The sequence below is a fragment of the Mesocricetus auratus genome, unplaced genomic scaffold, assembly GCF_017639785.1.
Source record: "Mesocricetus auratus isolate SY011 unplaced genomic scaffold, BCM_Maur_2.0 Super-Scaffold_100007, whole genome shotgun sequence".
Taxonomy (NCBI): Eukaryota; Metazoa; Chordata; class Mammalia; order Rodentia; family Cricetidae; genus Mesocricetus; species Mesocricetus auratus.
The window spans coordinates 34,889,217-34,907,844 of NW_024429191.1; the positions used below are offsets into that span (position 1 = coordinate 34,889,217).

The 18,628-nt window shown below is 46.1% G+C and overlaps 1 protein-coding gene across 2 annotated transcripts in view; it reads right to left on the reverse strand.

The window, feature by feature from the left end:
- The window catches only part of Glra1 (glycine receptor alpha 1), a 90,947-nt gene extending 72,776 nt beyond the window's left edge, over positions 1-18,171 (reverse strand). Inside the window, exon 1 of one of the 2 annotated variants that reach the window (XM_040748685.1) lies at positions 17,163-18,171. In XM_040748685.1, coding sequence (XP_040604619.1) covers positions 17,163-17,218 — 56 coding nt within the window. In that variant the 5' untranslated portion in view covers positions 17,219-18,171. The remainder of the gene's footprint in view (positions 1-17,162) is intronic. The other variant, XM_040748686.1, reaches the window with a different exon arrangement.
- Positions 18,172-18,628: the final 457 nt, after the last annotated feature.

Sequence of the window (18,628 nt, forward strand, 5' to 3'; positions counted from 1 at the left end):
TATCTGCTTTTCCCAGCATCTTCAGTGCTGGGAATACAAGTGTGTGCCATCACACCAGGCTTTTTGTGTGGGTTGTCTGCATCACACCAGAGGCCCCTATGTGTCTACGGCACATTACTGACTGCGCTGTCTCCCCAGCCCCGAGTGTTCTGCTTCTGTAGTTTTGTAGGCTTGTTACAAGAAACCAGGCAAAGTGAGTGGGGCTTTTAGAGCATGGCTGCTTCATGCACACGAGGATGGGCTATTCTGACCATCAGAGCTTTCTTGTAGTGGAAGAAGCTGCCTGAGGCAGGTTGAGTTCCTGGCCAATGTCCAAGAAGAAGCTGGACTTTTACTTGGCCCTGTGATCTACACGGCACATTTGGGATGGTGGGTACTGGGACCAGGACTTTATTATGTACTTGTGTATTTTTCTAATAAATTAGTTAAAAATTACTTTTTGAGGGGCTGGAGAGATGGTTTCGTGGTTAGGAGTGCTTACTGCTCTTCCAGAAGACCCAACTTCAACTTTCGGCTTCCACATGGTGTCTTCTTGCAACTACCTATAATTCCAGTTCCAGGGAGTCACCCACCTCTGACCTCCTCAACCACCAGCACTCATACTGTCTCCCCCTAAATGTACATAATTAAGAATGAAGTAAAAGATAATCTGAAGAATAGTTTTTGAGACAGAGTCTCAGGTAGCCCATCCTGGCTTCAGACACACTATATAGCTAAGCTTTTGATCCTCTTGTTTCTATCTCCCCAGTATTGGGGTTATAGGTACTTGGTCTGTGTGGTGCTGGGGTTCCAACTCAGGGACCTTTGCATGCTGGGAAAGCACTCTACCAACTGAGCCACATCTTCAACCCTCCTTTATTTTTTTATGATTTTTTAAAAGTAAAATTTTATTTGATATGTGTGAGTGTTTTGCTTGCATGTATATCTGTGCACCATGTGCATGATTAGTGCCGAGGGAGGCCAGAAGAAGGCACTGAGTCCCTTGGAACTGGAGTTACAGATGGATGAGAGCTGCTATGTGGGTGAAGGGAATTTAACCTGGGTTCCAAATCTCATGGTATTATGTAAAGAGGAAACCTGGACTTTGTTTTGCAATAGGATTGGGGTGGGGGAAAGCCTGTCACCTTCTTCCTTTCCTACACAAGTCTGTGATTTGGGGTGAGTCATCTACCTTTCCTTCTTAGGGCTTTTCCCTTCTTCCATCCTATCTCATTGCACAGTCTTTTGCATATGACAAAACCACCAGATTCTGAAGGAAAATGGCTTTTCCACATGAACAATATGAATTTGGATTAGGCAAGATGACCTTAAGGAGTCTCATGTTGGTAAAGATCCCAGCTTTAGGCTCTGCATCCAAAAAATAGGGGTGATCATCGTACCTACTTCATGGGGTTGCTATTAAATCAAATAGCTGTATACCAAGACTTCTTATCTTCTTAGGGTACTAGGAATTGAACCCAGGGCTTTTCACATGCCTAGTTAGGTGCTCTGTCACTGAATTGCACCCGTATCTCCTCACATGGGACATTTAGAAATTTCCTGACACATGGCAGACTGTAAGCATGTGTTATTTGCTAATGCTACTAATTATGAGAATTCTTACTTAGAGGGATCCTTGTCCATAAGGCAAAGTTGTCATTCTAAAGTGAAATTCGTGATGACGAAAACAAAATTATCCCTCACCTTTGCTATTTATCTGCACGTCGCCAGCAGAAACTTCATCCAATGTTGGGGAACGTTGTCATGGGAATGAGACATGGAGTCCTAGGCTCTAATCTGGTCTGGACACTAATTCATTGTGACTTTGGAGAAAGGTCTTTTCCTGTGGCCTTAGTTCTCCCTTGGAATGAGAACCTCTAGGCTAGAGAATTCCTTCCATTTCCATCTTAGTTCTCATTCTACTCTCAATCTCCCTTCTCTTGGACAGTTTTCTGAAAGAGCCCTCCATGTAGGGTAATATTCCAGTTACCCTGTTGACAATGTTTCTTGCTCAAATATCAAGTCAGTCTAGTGTTGGGGCGATGGTTGAGTTGGTAATGTGCTTGTCATGCAGGCATGGGGACCAAAGTTGGACTCCAGAACCTATACAGAAAAAGCTGGCTGTTCTGGCATGTGCTTGTCATCATAGCCCTGGGAGGTGGAGACAGGAGGATCCCTGGGGCTCTCTAGCCAGCCAGCCTAGCCTAATTGGTGAATCCAAGGCAGATGAGAGAGCCTGTCTCAAATTCCCATAGGCCCTGAGCAACTACAACTGAGGTTGTCTTCTGACCTTCACATACATGTACAGACTTATGCATACATATTCTCCCCTCCCAACTCATATGTACACATCTACACTAACACATAAAATCAACAAATTAAAAACCCAAGTCTACAGCTTAACTCTGGCCTTCCATCTTCCAATGACTTTGTATTTCTATTCTAGCATCATGATTTCAGTGGGGAAAACATCTAGATGCTCAGAAAATCCCGGCAAACATACCAAAGGGTCTCAACCTTTAGGCTGATTTACTCCAGGTGAAATGCAGTCTGTTCAATCATCACCATTTTACATCTGCCTTTCCTCTATGTGGCTCAGGATGTCTTTACCCTCATAAGGTGGGCTCCCACCTTTATCATGCTTCTCCAAGCTTGTACTCGCTGGCATTCTCTTCCTTTAAAAACATTTTATTTTTACACTTAAAAGTACTTTGTATTATTGTGAAACATCCAAGCATTGCAGAACCATTTAGTGACAGAAATAAGAGTCCCCCACAGTCTCATTCTCAAGAGATGGTGACTATAAACAGTTTTGGGTCCATATCTCTGCACTCACCCCATCACATGAGAACACTTATCCACATTAAAAAATGAAAGTGTAAAAAAAATGAAATTGTTTTCTACCAAATACATTTCTTTGATGCTTGAGTTTCTCTAACCTACTCAATCTCATTATTTACCTTGGATATTAAAAGATGTTCTCATTACATTTAATTTATTTGTTTATGTGTTTACGGAGGCATGTATGGAGGCCAGAGGGTAACTTGTGGAATCAGTTTTCTCCTTCCACCATGTGGGTCCTGAGGATCAAACTCATATGGTTGGTCTTGGCATTAAGTGTCTTTACTTACAGAGCCATCTCATTGGTCTCTATCTTGGATATTTTTTACTTCCCTCCATGGAATGGGATCGCTTTGTGCCTCTTTCTGGTCATATAACGTTGGTAACTTAGAACAATGGCTGGCCTCAGTGGAAACTGGTAATTTTTTTTCAGAGTGAAGAACTGACCCACTTTCAGCTGAATAGAAGGCCACTGGGAGGGGATAGGCAGAGTGCAAGCGAGCTGAGCCTGGGTGGCAGGGCCTAGAACTATCCACCCTCATCTTTGGGCACAGGGTCACTCTTTTCCTTTTATCTGCCCCACTCTCTCTGCATCCATTGGTCCTTGTAAATTAATCATTTCCTGTGACCCAGTTTAATTATCCTGGACCTCATGAAACTGTCCTCATCTTTACACTCTCTCCTCATCTCCAGACTGCCAGTCAGGCTCCCCTATGCTCCGCCTACCCTTGGCACCCAGCCCTCTTTAAATGGCCATTGTGATGACTTTCTTGCTTTGCATGATGCCCAGGTACCAGAGGCAGTGCCTGCACTCTGCTAGCTACCTGTCATTCAACATAAATGGTGACCTGTCAGGGAAGGATTACTATTTCCATGTCACAGATGAGGACAATGTTGGCTTCCTCCAAACAATCCTGCTCTAAGGCTTACATCTAACACATGGAATTACCAGGATTCCAGAAAATCGAGATTCCAACCCCAAGGTCTCCTGCTAGCCAGCTTAAATGAAGCCTTATGCATGGCATCTGGGAGCACCATCATCTTTATGTAGTCCCATCTCATCCCAGACATGGAAAACTTGAGACACAGTTACAGTCCTCTGTGAAGCAGAGGGCTGGGGAGATAGATGGCTCAGTAGGCAGAGTGCTTGCCTCACAAGCACGAAGACCTGAATTTCATCCTGAGAATCCACATTAAGAAAAAGTGGGGTGTGGTGGCCTGTGCTTATAATCCTAGCACTGAGTAGGTGGAGATAGGAGGATTCCTGGCTCTCATTGGCCAATTAGTTTAGTCTACTTGGTGAGTTCCTAGCTCATGAGAGACCCTACCCTGTCTTCAAGAGAGGATAGACCCTGGCTTTTACATACATGTACACACACACACACACACACACACACACACACACACACACACAGAGAGAGAACAGATCTTGCTAGTGGAGGAAGACCTGTCTAACTCTGAAATCCAGATCATGCAACCTGACAGAGTGTGGGACATCCCATCGTTTACTTGCTTTGTTATAATCTTTCAGGAGATATAGCTTTTTATGTGTTGAAACCAACAAATTCTTTAAAGGCTCTTTCCAGATGTGATGTGACCCTTCTCACTGAGAGATTTTATTTTATTTTTTTACTAGTAGCACAGAAAAAGTCACTTCCAAATGAAGCCCATGCCTTCTTCACAAGTAAAACCATCTCTGACGAGGTCACATGCCTTCAGGGTAGTATGGCCATAGAAAAATCACCTTATTCCAGCTAGGCAGAGGTGGTGGTGCACTCCTTTAAGTCCAACAACTAGAGGCAGAGGCAGGAAAATCTCTGTGAGTTAGAGGCCAGCCTGATCTACAGAGTGAGTTCCAGGACAGCCAGGAATGTTACACAGAGAAACCCTGTCTTGAAAAACCGAGAGACAGAGAGAGAGAGAGAGAGAGAGAGAGAGAGAGAGAGAGAGAGAGAGAGAGAGAGAGAGAGAGAGAGAATTTTGTCCTATTTCATGGAAGGGACTTTACTGCAGGCATGGTGGCATGCTGGGAAGCAACCTTATCTTATCTGCAATAGCTCATGTATTTGGGGAGGCCCAGAACTCAGAAATGCCCTAACAGGCTGTGAGGGTAAAGCTGAGCGACTTCCTGCAGCTGTGTCAGAGCCAGGACAGAGCCACCACTTTTAAGTCATGCTCTCCCTGTGACTCATTTATTGGAGCAGAAAGAGGTCATGGTGAGACACAGCAGTGCTTCAGGGTTGGTTGGGTGGAATCCTCCTGGTCCTGGGCTTATGCGTAGCCAGTGGCAGGAGACTGTGGACAGACCAACAAACACTGTGTGTAGTGTACCTGGAGTCACAAGGATGGCACAGCTTGTGAAGGACAAGAAGGGTTGGTTGAAACCTGAGGAGGCACCAAGGGAGATGACTTGACTTTTACGGGGTTATAGCCCAGTGAGGAAACTAGAAAGGCTCTCTCTGCAGGTAAGCCACTTTGCTCAAACTGAGGGCTGAGGGTAAAGTCAGCATTTCCAAGGATTTTAGAAAAAAGATTTATTTCTATTTTTTGACTTTTATTGTTTGTCATTAAATGTATTTGTCACTGTGTGTTGGGGTTTCCACAGAGGCCAAAGCATCAGGTCCCCCTGGAACAGAAGTTACAGGTGGCTAGAGCACTTGATGTGGTTGCTGGGACCTGAACTCAAGTCCTTTGGAAAAGTGGTGTGTGCCCTTTCAACAGGCTAAGTCATCTCTCCAGCCTCAAAGGAGACTTTGAAAGGAGAATTCAGGCTCAGTCAGCAGTAGGCATAGTGAAGCTAGAAATGGGTCTTGAGATGTGAGTAGGATCTCAGCTGTGGAGAGGGAATTACTGTCTGTTAAGGGCTTGCATTCTTCCATGTAAGAGTTTAAAGTGTTTAAGGTGGACCTCAGTCCATATTCCTAGCTTTAAAACTCGTTTTTTTTGAGATAGTGTCTCCTGAAGCTCAGTCTGGCCTGGAACTCACCATGTAGCCTAGGATGACTTTGAACTCCTGATCTTCCTGCCTCTACTTCCTGAGTACTGGGATGACAAGCTTGGGCTCCAAGGCCACGTTTGTGCAGTGCTGGGATCAAACCCAGAGCTTTGTGATGGTGGGCAGGCACTTGACCAACTGAGCTATATCCCCTATCTCTTTAAAGACAGGACTCTCGAGATGGAGAAATGCTGAGACGCCACCAAGGTCCTTCAACAGGGAAGCAGGGTCCAAACAGATGTACTCTAGCACAGAGATGGCTGCTCTGAGTGTCTCTGAGGGGGGTGCGGTTCCCAGCTTTATGAGGAGGGCTGGGGACCACTGACAGTTCATAGCAGGGACACCTTTGGCTTGGGATTTGGATTATGTGATGTAAAGGAGATAGAAATGGAGGTGGGGGCTTCATGGGGCAAGCTGGGAGGTTAAATGTCAGGCCAAGACATGGCGCGCACAAGAGAAAGCCAGCACAGCTCCTGGAACCATGGTGATAGTCCTGCATACCACCAACTGTTGGATTGATACTAACCCCATCACTGTATGGCACAAATAGCATCACCATAGCAGGTAAAAGGTTTCTGAAGGCAGACCATTTGTAGCCCTGTCTAAGATTGTGTAGTTCATATTGGGTCCTAGGAAGACTCTTCATGCTCATTCATACAATAGGATGAATAAATAACAGTTTTTGCTTAACATCATAGCTCTGAGGAACCCACAGACTTACTCATATTCATCATTGAGAATAAAGCCATGTACAAAAGCACTAATATTTTGGTGACTGTTATGGTATAAAATTACTCTGAAAGGATGGACATCAAACTGCTAAATGTCATCCTAGGGAATAAAATGCCTGTGTGTTTTGGCCCTGAACGTTTCTTTTTATGTTGCTTAACTCAAGCCAGTTATAATGTTTATAACATAAAGAGATATAGGAAATGAAAGGAACCCAGAAGCAGGTCTGTCTCAAAAGTTGATTGCCAGAGACTTTGTGTGTAATGATTTTTTTCCCTCCACTGGCACTGGCCTGCTAGAGGCACAGGGGGGAGGATGTCTCTGTGTCACTCGGAGAAATGCTGGGAACAGGTGGCAGAGCCAGGGTGACTCAGGAGGGTCACCTGTGGCACCTGGTCATCCAGCATCCCAGTCTAGAGAGATTCTGAGGAGACTTTCCCCTCTGTTTCCTGGCAGCAATGTGAGAGGCATGAGGTGAGGTGGCTGGTGCCTGAGGTAGAACTTCCTCTCCAAACTCTCATATAAAAGGTAAAGATACACTAAGACCCCCATGCTGGGGTTAGATTGTGTGACTGCACAGTCAGTTGGCACAGGGGACCAAAGGTTCTTAATATTCTGTCCCTAGACCAGAGTGTTCTGCCCTGCACAATCAGGAATGTGTTCCCATCATCTAGATAGCTCTTCCACTCAGATGGTTTGGGGCAAGCAAGAAAAAGTGCAGTGGGGATAGCAACTGCACTCAGAAAGAACTATAGCCTTAGCCCTTCCTTCATGTGGGACTGGAGGGTAGCCAGCTTGCCCTGGTGGAAGAGATGAAGGTTGGAAACTTGTGTGTGTGTGTGTGTGTGTGTGTGTGTGTGTGTGTGTGATGACCATGGAAACTGTTACTATCTACATCCACCTGCAAGTAACTGGCTCTTGATTCTTTTGAGAGATAAACTTGCCTCCTCCATATTCCCATATGCTGTCTCTTGAGCAGTGTGGGAGGATCAAAGGTAGTATAATAATTTTGAGGGCCTCCTCTCCTCTCCTCTCCTCTCCTCTCCTCTCCTCTGCTCTCTTCTCTTCTCCTCTCCTCTGCTCTGCTCTCCTCTCCTCTCCTCTGTTCTCCTCTCCTCTCCTCTGCTCTCCTCTCTTCTCCTCTCCTCTCCTCTCCTCTCCTCTCCTCTGCTCTCCTCTGCTCTCCTCTCTTCTCCTCTGCTCTCCTCTCCTCTGCTCTGCTCTCCTCTCCTCTCCTCTGCTCTCCTCTCCTCTGCTCTGCTCTCCTCTCCTCTGCTCTCCTCTCCTCTGCTCTCCTCTCTTCTCCTCTCCTCTCCTCTGCTCTCCTCTCCTCTCCTCTGCTCTCCTCTCCTCTGCTCTCCTCTCTTCTCCTCTCCTCTCCTCTCCTCTGCTCTCCTCTGCTCTCCTCTCTTCTCCTCTGCTCTCCTCTCCTCTGCTCTGCTCTCCTCTCCTCTGCTCTGCTCTCCTCTCCTCTGCTCTGCTCTGCTCTGCTCTGCTCTCCTCTGCTCTGCTCTCCTCTGCTCTCCTCTCCTCTCCTCTGCTCTCCTCTGCTCTGCTCTCCTCTCTTCTCCTCTCCTCTCCTCTGCTCTGCTCTCCTCTCCTCTCCTCTGCTCTTCTCTCCTCTGCTCTGCTCTCCTCTCCTTTCTCTCCTCTCCTCTGCTCTCCTCTCCTCTGCTCTGCTCTCCTCTCCTCTGCTCTGCTCTCCTCTCCTCTCCTCTGTTCTCCTCTCCTCTCCTCTGCTCTCCTCTGCTCTGCTCTGCTCTGCTCTCCTCTCTTCTCCTCTCCTCTCCTCTCCTCTCCTCCCCTCTGCTCTCCTCTCCTCTCCTCTGCTCTCCTCTCTTCTCCTCTCCTCTGCTCTGCTCTCCTCTCCTCTCCTCTGCTCTTCTCTCCTCTGCTCTCCTCTCCTTTCTCTCCTCTGCTCTCCTCTCCTCTCCTCTGCTCTGCTCTGCTCTCCTCTCTTCTCCTCTCCTCTTTTCTCCTCTGCTCTCCCTTCCCTTCCCCTTCCCTTCCCCTCCCTCTTCCCCGCCCCTTTCCCTCTCCTTCTCCCTCCCCTCTCCTCTCCCCTTCCCTCTCACTTTTCCCTCTCCTCCTCTCCTCTTTCTCTCACTGTTCCCTTTCCTCTCCCTCTATACCCCAGGCTGGCCCGGAACTCACTATCTAATCTACACTGGACTACATATTTCATGGTAATGCTCCTACCTCAGCTTTCCAAATGCTGGGATTACAGGCCTTCTCTCTTGTGGTTTCTGGTACAGAGGAAAGGTTTCTAGCTTTATAATCACAACAGCTTCCAAGGGATGTGACTTTGAGAGATTAAAAAGTCACCATGGTGATTTATAAGCAAGGAGAGCTGGCTTCTTCCTAAGTATTAGAATGTCTAAAAAAGAGAATGTGTGCATATATCATATGATTAAAATGATTAAGAGGGTCCAGTGAGATGGCTGAGTTAGTGAAAGTGCTTACCACCAAACCTGAAAACTTGAGTTTGACCCATGAGAGCCACATGGTGTATGGCGAGAACAGATTCTTGAAGTTGTCCTATGACCTCTACACCCTGTGCATATGCACACTTGCACACATGTATGTGCACACAAAATAAAAAGTATAATTATTTTAAAAGCAGTTAAGAGAAAGGGAAGGAATAAATAATGTGGCTCTGTTAACTCCAAGGCCAGATGGGAAATTCCTGGTTCTCTTCTCCTAAGGTTGTCCCCACCCCAGCCTCATTGTGTAGACCAGGTTGGTTTTGAACTCTTGTCGCTTCTTTTCAGCCTCCCCAGTGCTGGGGTTATATGTGTTCATCACAGAACCTGGCTTTCACAGAATGGGAGGACTACCAGCTTGATACCATTCTGGAGATGTGAACCAGTGAGGTGATTTAGCAGCCAGGGGTTGAACCTCTGCTTTATCCTGTGATTATCAGCCAGGTTTCTTGCATCACTCAAAGACGAGTGTTTTTCCTGTAAGCCTCAGTTCTCTCAACTCTGGAATGGGGATATGTACCATTGTCCTAAGTTTTTTTTAAGGTAATTGGATGATCGGGCAGCTTACTCTGCAAACTGAAGTGCTACTGCAGGAACAAGGTGGCTTGCCGCAGTCCCCCGGAACTGGGGAGGGTTGCAGAATGGAACACATAGCAATAAACGCACACTCTCAAAAGCCAGAAGGACAGAGCAGTGTGGCTTTTATAAGTATGAAGTAACAACAGTCCCTGGAAAGATGGGCGAGTCAAAGGGGCACAGAAGGAAGGACATAGTCCTGAGATCAGAACAATGATGGATGATTCAGAGCCTTCCAAAGCTCTGGGAGTCCCAAAAAGGCTCTTGTTAATGCCAGATTGAGAGTATCAGGTGCTCAGGAAAATGAGTGAGTGAAATTTTAAAGAAACCCTCTTCTCTGGAGTCTCTTCTGACATCAGATCTGCTCCTCCCTCAGTCCCTATAGATGCTCATTGCTGTGCCCTAGCGTCTGTGGGGCCAGGATAGCATTCCCATCCCTTGATGCCTCTCTGTCTGCATCCTCTGGCAGTGCAGGTCTGGTGTTTGAGTGAGAGCTGATGGTGCACCAGGATTTAGGGACTGCATCAACATCTCAAGGTGTGGCTGGCTGCCCAGGGGAGGAGCTACCTTCAGGAGTGATTATATTTAGAAGAGGGAGTCAGAACTTGCAAGGAATAAATGGGGACATAGTGGTGTCATCAGGGCACACAGGCTTTGCAGACAGCACATGGTGAATTCATTTGGGGAATGATGTGTGACTGATGGTTTGGGAGCCCTGTCCCCCTGTAAGCAACTTGTTTATATTTTCTTTTTTATCTGTAAAGTGAAAGAGCTTCTCCACTCGTGGCCTCAATCAGGATGACCTAGGGCCTTACTACTTCCACTTCCCACTCATGTAAGCCTCTGTGTTGTGAGAATGCCGGCAGAGAGACTGCCTCTCATGCTCTGGATCACAGAAACTGCATCTCCAAGACCCTTGGCACTTGCTATGTGCCAGAAGTTTGAAAAACTTTAACTTAAAAGCCTTTTTGAGCTGGTCCCATCCCAGGAGAGCCGGATTCTGTAGTCTGGTGGGGTATCTGTATTTTACTATTAAAATATTGCTACTTTGTGACACTAGGGACTCTATCCAGCATCTCATCCTAGGTAGGTACTGAACTACTGAGCCACTTTCCACTCCCAAAATAAAACCATCTTTAATCATGTTTGATTGACACGTGCAAAGCTTACATATGTATCCATCTATGTGCCCTTGTGAGGTTATCTCCACTTTCAATCCACTGAGTCTCTGTCACCCCCATCATTGATTGTTGCTCTTCACATGCTATTATTTAGTAATAAGACACTTTATATAAGCTCGAAACACTCAGACTTTTGGGATCTGTGTCTTTAGCAAGCCGTTCTCAACTAGATTTGACAGATAAATCTGGTCAGAGCTCATGCTTCTTTGGACTCTTTGACTCAGAGGGACAGTGTGACCCCCCCTGGATTGATGGCAGATCTGAGGATACAGTGTCAGAGGATGGGGTGGGATGTCCTGTGGGAAACCCTCACACATGAGGCAAGAGAGGACTGCTGCCCACTCCATGGCTGGGATTCCCAGTTGTCAGCAGCATCCCATTAAGACAGTAAACTCATTTAGTAATAGATCCTACAAAACAGGCGGATTCAAAGGCTGAGAGTGGTAATCTAATTGTACTGAATTAGCTTCAGACAATATCAACTTCAGAAAAGCCACAAAGGGATCTTTAAACACCATTTCTAAAGCTTTGGTGCCCCCCGGCACCCCTCCTAAGGGATCACGTTCCAAAGCCTGGCCTCTGTGTGGCTAAAACCCCCTCTGTTATCATCCAGCCGCTGTTCTAACTGCTTTCTCAATGAAGTTGCTGGCACCCCGTTGTGTCTTTGGTTGTGCATTAGGCTTAACAGGGAATGGGTCTGTGGGAGACAGTTGGAGTTTAGGGCAGAGAGGCCATAAGGGCCAGGAACAGCAACTGTGACTGCGGCTTTATTTGCTGATGGTTAATTTTTCTGCTAGGTCCTTCTGGTGCATTCTGAAGCCCTTTTCCTTCCTTAAATGCAGGTTTTATATAACTAAGGTGGCTTACTTTTAATAATCGTTTGCTACATTGTATGTGTAGGTTCATTGCCCAATTTAGTTATTATCTGATCTATTTTGAAGAATGAGAAAAATATCACTGAGTATGTGCTCTTGGCCTGATTTAGAGCCCACAAATTTCAGTTGGAAATTTAGGAGTCAGGGCCAGAGGAGGGTGTAAGCATTGTCAGGTTGCCTCTGACCTGCATTCCATTTATTCTTCTGCAGGAAGTCATGCACAAACTCATAATCTATAGCAGAATTAGGAATTTCTATATCACTATGGCAGGCAGATTTCCACTCCCTGCTTAAACCCCTCTTCTGACTGTCATGACCACTGTGGCATCTCCTGCAGCACTCAGTAAAGATTCCAGAATTTTGAGCCAGAATTTCTGTGTGAATTAAAAATAAATCTATTCTTCTTTTGCAGTCACATAGGCTTATAATAAAATCTAATGTTTCCCAATGTGGAGGCCATGGGTACCTCAGAGATACAGGTGATCTTCAGAAAGACTTGGAATCTACTTAAAATGCTTCCAAGACTAACTAATTGTGTATTTACCTCTGCCAAAACAATATGGGATAACTAGGAAGCACTATACACCTTAGCAGAGCTTCATCTTAAGTGAGGAGCATTGCTTGTATTGTGGTAGTCATGGGAGGGGGTGTTTCTGACAGTTGTATATTCTTTTGACTAATGTCAATGGGTGGATAAGGCAAGTGGGGTTCAGTAAACAGCTAAAAAATAGGCTTTATGTGTGTACTCATGGGGATTGGGGGCAAATGTTAAACAGTTGTTGACTGAAAGTAGAGAACCTTTGACTGTCTCACATAAGTTTTCATACAAAGACAGTGGCAGAACATCATGATGTCTCACCACTCTGAATACTTCTTAGGATGGGAAGGAAGGAAAGACATTTATAGTCTTTGTCAGTCATCACGTCCATCTTAGGGGAACTGTTCAAAGGGAGAAGTAGCTGGGTGAGGTCCTCAATTCTTTCTGACTTTTGAGTCTGGGAGCAGCTGGGAACAGCTATTATTATTATTTTGGTAATAGCTAAGATACACTGCAATCACTTTAACCCAGTCTATACTGTTATGGCAAAGATTGGGAAAAGGTCATTGCAAACAGGAACAGCTAAAAATAATTCTCGAGAGTGTGATTGATGGAGTCTTTTCATTTTACAGGTGGGCAAGCTGAGATCCAGAAGGGTCACAGAGTCTTCTCAAGGTCATGCTACTGAAGTTAAATTCCAGATCCCACGTTTGCTGTGACTGAGGCCACACTATCTAAAGCATACTAAAAAACCTGCAGAGGAGTCTGAGATGGTACTGGAAGACAGTACCATCCATCTTAAAAATCATTTTGGCTTCTGCCAGCTGATGAAGGAAATAAAGTTAATGACACCCACATCAGTGTGATGCTGTCATAGGCTCTGTACACAGGCTGCCTGGAGGAGAGCACTGCAGACCCTCTGATGTAGGAGAAAAGGTTTCTTTCTACAGGAATGGCATGTGTTCCTGCAGAGTGCCTGGCTTTGAATAAGACACATGCTCACATAGTTAGTTAATACCCGGTGAAAGGATGAAGGCAGGGAAGCCACCTGGAATGGTTCATCCAGAAGAGCCTTTGTGCAAATGGGGTCCTGTCTTTGCAGATGGGTTGCTCAGAGGCTGAATGGAACTTACAAAGGTTGGGTTTAGCCATCTGAGTTGACACTAGAGTAGCCACATGGAAGATCTCTGTTATGGTGGTGCCGCAGGAGGAGAGCAGAGTTGACCCTAGAAGTCAGAACCCGTGGACCATAGCTGTTCTGCTTTTTCCATTGCCCCACATAGCTGCGGCCTTTCACAAGGCAGTCTCAAAGATAAATTTCCCATGTGTACCCAGTAGGTCATTTCCGGTTTTATAAATATGCAGAAGTTATATGCAGATTTATAATTTCATTTATTGGCTTTGGGTCCCTGTCCAAACTGCCCCTTGGGAATAAAAACATGACATTTCTTTCCCATCTTTCCTAAGCCTCCAGAGGACATTTTGGTTGGCTCCGAGGCAGAGTTGTCCCACAGGCTTAATTCTTTAGGAAAAAGTCCTTGGGCCATTTCAGAAACTTCTAGATGTATTCTGCAGTGCCCAAAAATACAGTGGTTAGGACTCAGGGAGAACATAGCTGTTACTAGGGAGAAAGACCAAGGTGGTTATCTGCCCTTCTTGGTAAGCGTGGGAAACTTTCCAAGAGGGCATGTCTCAGGAAAACACTCATTTATCTGTCCACAATAATAGAGACATTAAACAATATTAAACATGGTATTTACCATGTTCTTTCTTGTCCTAGAATTGATTGAAACATTTGCATTTTGAAGTTGTAATCAGCTTTCTTAGCAAGTGATTGACACACATGGTCTAAAACCTTAACACAAGGCTTCATCTACTGGGATGGGAAATGGAAGAGGTACTTAAGGAAAAGGAAGGTGGTGATCTTTTGGGAAAGCCACTTGGTTCATGACCCTCTATATTTGTGCCCTGCTAAAGCACAAGCTAGATCCCTTTCTGTCTCAGTGGGATGTGCTGCGTATTCTACTCGAACTGTTTCTCCAGGCAAACTCGACTTTTTCATTATTATGATTAGTGCCTCAAAGCAGCTGATTAAAAATTTGGTTATTTTTATTGTCACTCAAAACTTGGGCAATTCTGCTCCTTCTCACTGTACTCTGGGTTAGTTTGCAGTGTTTGAAGACATTTGTTTGTCATGATCAGGGAGAAAAGAGGCTACCGGCACCAGACAGGCTGCTACAATGCACAGGGCAGACATCATGACAAAGAATTACAAAGATCAAAATGCCAATAGTGCAGAGGCCGAGAAGAATCCTTATATATCATCATGTATGTCTGAGTTATTGATGAGGCAAGGAACTGTTGGGGGGTCATACTAGTCCCATCCTTGCTGGCCTCTGTAAGAACTCAGGGTTCTCAAAGCCATTTTCCCTTTGGTTTAAAGGTTGGTTGAAAGGAATGCATTTCTAGTTTTAAATAAATAAAGAAAAATTGAATATTAGTTTTAGCTCAAGTGGATATAAGGCTTCAGTCTCCAAATGATGCAAAATTTGTGTTATTGGATTACAGGGTGTCATGTATTAAATTTAAGAATGTCAGGCTGCTTAATATGAGAGCAGGAATTTCAGCCAAATAGCTTCCATGTATCTGTGGGGACATGGCTGGTGAGCACTGCAGTGCCGCTGGTCTCCCAGGACCCCAGTCTGCCTTTCTGATGCCTCCATTCACTCTCCGAATTGATAGCATATGAGGCTCCAGCATGGCTCACTTCAGTTGTTTTTGTTTGTTTTGCTGTCGATGTTGCTGTTTCGCTGGTTGCACACAGATGTGATGCAACAGCACGTTGGGTAGTGTCCTGGTGGCCCCCAGTAATTTGAAACAGGTGAGCAGCAGGCCTAACTTAACCTAAGAAGGGCCCAGGGACCCTGGGAATATATACTGACTCATCCAACCCTCAGCCTGTCCCTTGGTGAGAAGGGCTGGTTATTCTCCTGTAACCTGTAAGGGAGCTGCTGGCCTCTGTTTATCCTAGATTATAAGGCTGTTACATGTCTTACCTAAAATTTGAAAGATGAAAGTATTAGAGATGCAAATATTATTTGAGCAAGGACAGCTTGCTTGGTTAGCCCCCTTGTGACCCCCTTTGCTTCATCCATCTGGGAAACTGCAAAGGGTGTGAAAGTTAATCACTGCATTCTCTGGTTTTGAGAGTGTCGCAGCACCATCGTGATTCAGATCTCTCTCGTCATGCCTCCTGCTTCCTCACAAGCACAGTGAGTTCTCAATCATGTCTATTGCTGCTCACATGTGCCTTCACCCGTAGAGGGAAAGGGAGATACAATGAGACTCTCTGATGGGCCACCACCAGTTCACTTACGGAATCAACACAGCGGAGTCTCACCCTTATCTACGCGATTACAATGCAGACCTTTTAGACCAAGTCTCCTTTTTATGAAAGCTCATGTCTGGGAGAGGAAAATCAAGGAATGAGTAAAGAAAAACGGAGTAGGGTTGGGTAGAGTGATGAGACACTTTTTGCCTCCCCCCATGAAGTAGGTAAATCTCACAAGGCCCTGGAATGTTGAACTTAAGAAAATACTTGGCTATTTGCATTCTAAGCTGTGACTGGGACAGTGTCATGATAAATAATTATTTTAAGAGGGCATTAAAGCTTTAGCAGTGGGTAACCCTGGGAAGGGAGGGGGTTTCTTTTCTTCATCAGCTCAAGGGAGAAAACACGAAGAGAGACTCAAATTCAGAAACTGGCACTTGGGAGAGGAGGCCTCATCCATATCACCAACCAGTGGATTAGTCAAACCAACAACTCTTTGCAGTGTAATGAAATCACAAGTACGTGCTGTTTTATGATCCGAGAGGATCTTATTTGGTGGTCATATTTTTTTTTTAGAACAACCTGAGTGCGTTTTTTTCCAAATGCCTTTTAAGTCACTACAGTGGTAAAACATGAGAAGGAGACATGCCAGAACGAGGAAGATTAACGATCTCTGCAGAGCTGGGAAGAATATTTTTCAATTCATATAGATGGAATTTGTCATCATCACTTCTGAAGATGGCATGATTTGCCCACTTACAAAAGGCCTATCTGTTTCAACACTTCCTAAAGATGTGATTTTTCACTTTTCCCTTGAACTAACACAGGAACGCTAAGCCTGTAAGCAGAGAATTAGGAGTCAATGGATGGGTGTGGGGAGCCTAGCAACTGGCAGCAGAGGTAGGCATTCATTCATAAATAAGAACTGTCCTTTGGAGTAGGGGAGGGTCTGCTGTAACGGAGTTTGGAAAGAAGTGTGTATCAGGGAGGATGGAGTCAAAGTTTTAAAAGGAAAATATTTCTCAGTGTCTATTCGTAAGCAGGCCTGATCTGTACTTAAGTTAGGGCTTTGCAAGCTGAGGTCATAACTGCATTATCCCCTAGCTCCAAGTCACAGGAACCCTGGCCCTCCTCCGCCCCCCAAGAAAAACAACAAAAAAGGAGACAGAATGCTATTTTGTGCCTAGCCAGTCCAACTGCAACCTTCCGCGTCACCGCTAGTTGTCACTTCGCTCCCAGACGGGAGACCCGGGGTTTCCAGCACTGCGGTTTGAGAGAATGCGGTCCCAATTAAACTAAAAACTCGTAAAGCTTCCCCTTAAGTCCCCAGCCGAGTGAAGGGTAACCAGCAGAAGGGCCAGGGGCCAGCATCGGGCCAGTGTAGCAGTCAGACAGACAGACAAATGGCAAGAAACAGGCAAACCACTGCCGGAGTAGCCACTGTCTGGGACCTACACGCACCAGCCAGACACCCTGCGGGTGAAGGGGGGGGGGGAGGAGGGGAATGGAAAGGCCTTCAGCACACAGCACCCCCTCCCCAATTGATGAGCCCGCGGCAAAGTCAGCCTCTTTACTCCATCTGAACCCCATTTGTACCTTAAGGATAGTAGTGGTCACTATAGAAAATCGCGTACCTGAAGAATACAATGGTCTCCCAAAGGTAGAATCGCAGAGTGTTGAAGCTGTACATTTTCCAGATTCTTGTGCTGTAAAGTCCACGAGTTATGGGGTGCAAAATGTTTCCGATGGGCACCTACAAATCCAGAGAGCGTCACTGGGGAAAATAATCCAGATGTTTGAGGGAGCGGGGGATTGGAGGGACAAGGTGGCAAAGCAGGGGGAGAATTGCAGCCAGGCTGCTTGGGTACCGCGGAAAGCGGCGGCCGTGCAGGTTCAGCACCACGGAGAGCGTCCAGTCAGGCTGCGGGCGGGAAGAGCGCTGCTGATGCTCAACTCGCTGGAGGCTCCCTGCGGCGCTGGGAGGCACTCTTGGGGGTGGGTATATTCTTCTTTTTCTTTTCTTTCTTTCTCTTTTTTTTAATCCTTGTTTTTATGTTGAGAGATCAGCTTCAAGCAATCAAGAAATCCGTTGGGATTAGAGCCCTGGCTTCAGACCCTTAGACCCGGCTGGCGCCTCCTTTCTGGCCCTGGGCTGGACCGAGGGGTTTTAGGGGTTGTGTGTGTGTGTGTGTGTGTGTGTGTGTTGGGGGGTGGGGGAAGGTTGTGGAGCAGGTGACGGTGCTGGCTTCAGTTAGATGATGGAGAGTGTGCCAGGCTGGCGCATCGCAACCCAGTCCCGGAATCTCGTTCCTCTGCCTCCGTTCCAGTCTGCTGTCGCCTTGCGGTCTGCGTTCTCTGGTCCCCGCCGAATAAGTTGGGGTTGCTGCAGGAAAGGTGTCCCATTGCTTGGGGCTGTAGGCGCAGTAGAGCCCACCACAACTTTCAGGGGCTGCTGGGGCCCATGGCTTCCCAATGGGGCTCAGGAGCCCAGGCTTTCAGAGGCATGTCGTGTTTCTGAGCTCGCCCATCTTTTGGCCAGACTCCCTCAGATCTTCAGACTTTCTTACTGCATTAATTTAACAAACTGGCAGCGTAGAGGATGGGGGGCAAGGGCCGATGGGAGGGGGTGGAGAGGGGAAAATGGGGGGAAAAACTCCTTAGAAGCTTCAAACCCTCCCACTCGAGGTGTTCATTGGCCCGCGGCTGCAAAAACCATATCTTCTCTCCAGGTTCGGCCAATTGTGTGTTAGGCTCTGGGTTGAGTTTAACCCTTGAAGTGCTGGCAGAGACCAGCTTCCTGCACTTCCCAGGCCCCAATGCCTTTGCAGGTCTTCTGTCACTCCAGAGAGGTCATAGAATTGATCTTTTGAAGTCTTTTAAAATCTTAACCTTGATTTTTTTAAAAAAAGAAAATAACTGTAAGTGAAACACCATGAACTCCAGTCCAGATGTGCTTGGGGGACTCAGTTTATCATTTTAAAAGGGTCATGGAACCAGATCCCTCAAATTCTTTAAAATGGTGAAGCTATACTATTTGGGCTCAGAAGACTTAGAAAAAAGTCTCGTGGACAAAGTAAGTGTCCTTCCAGGGTTCCTGTGA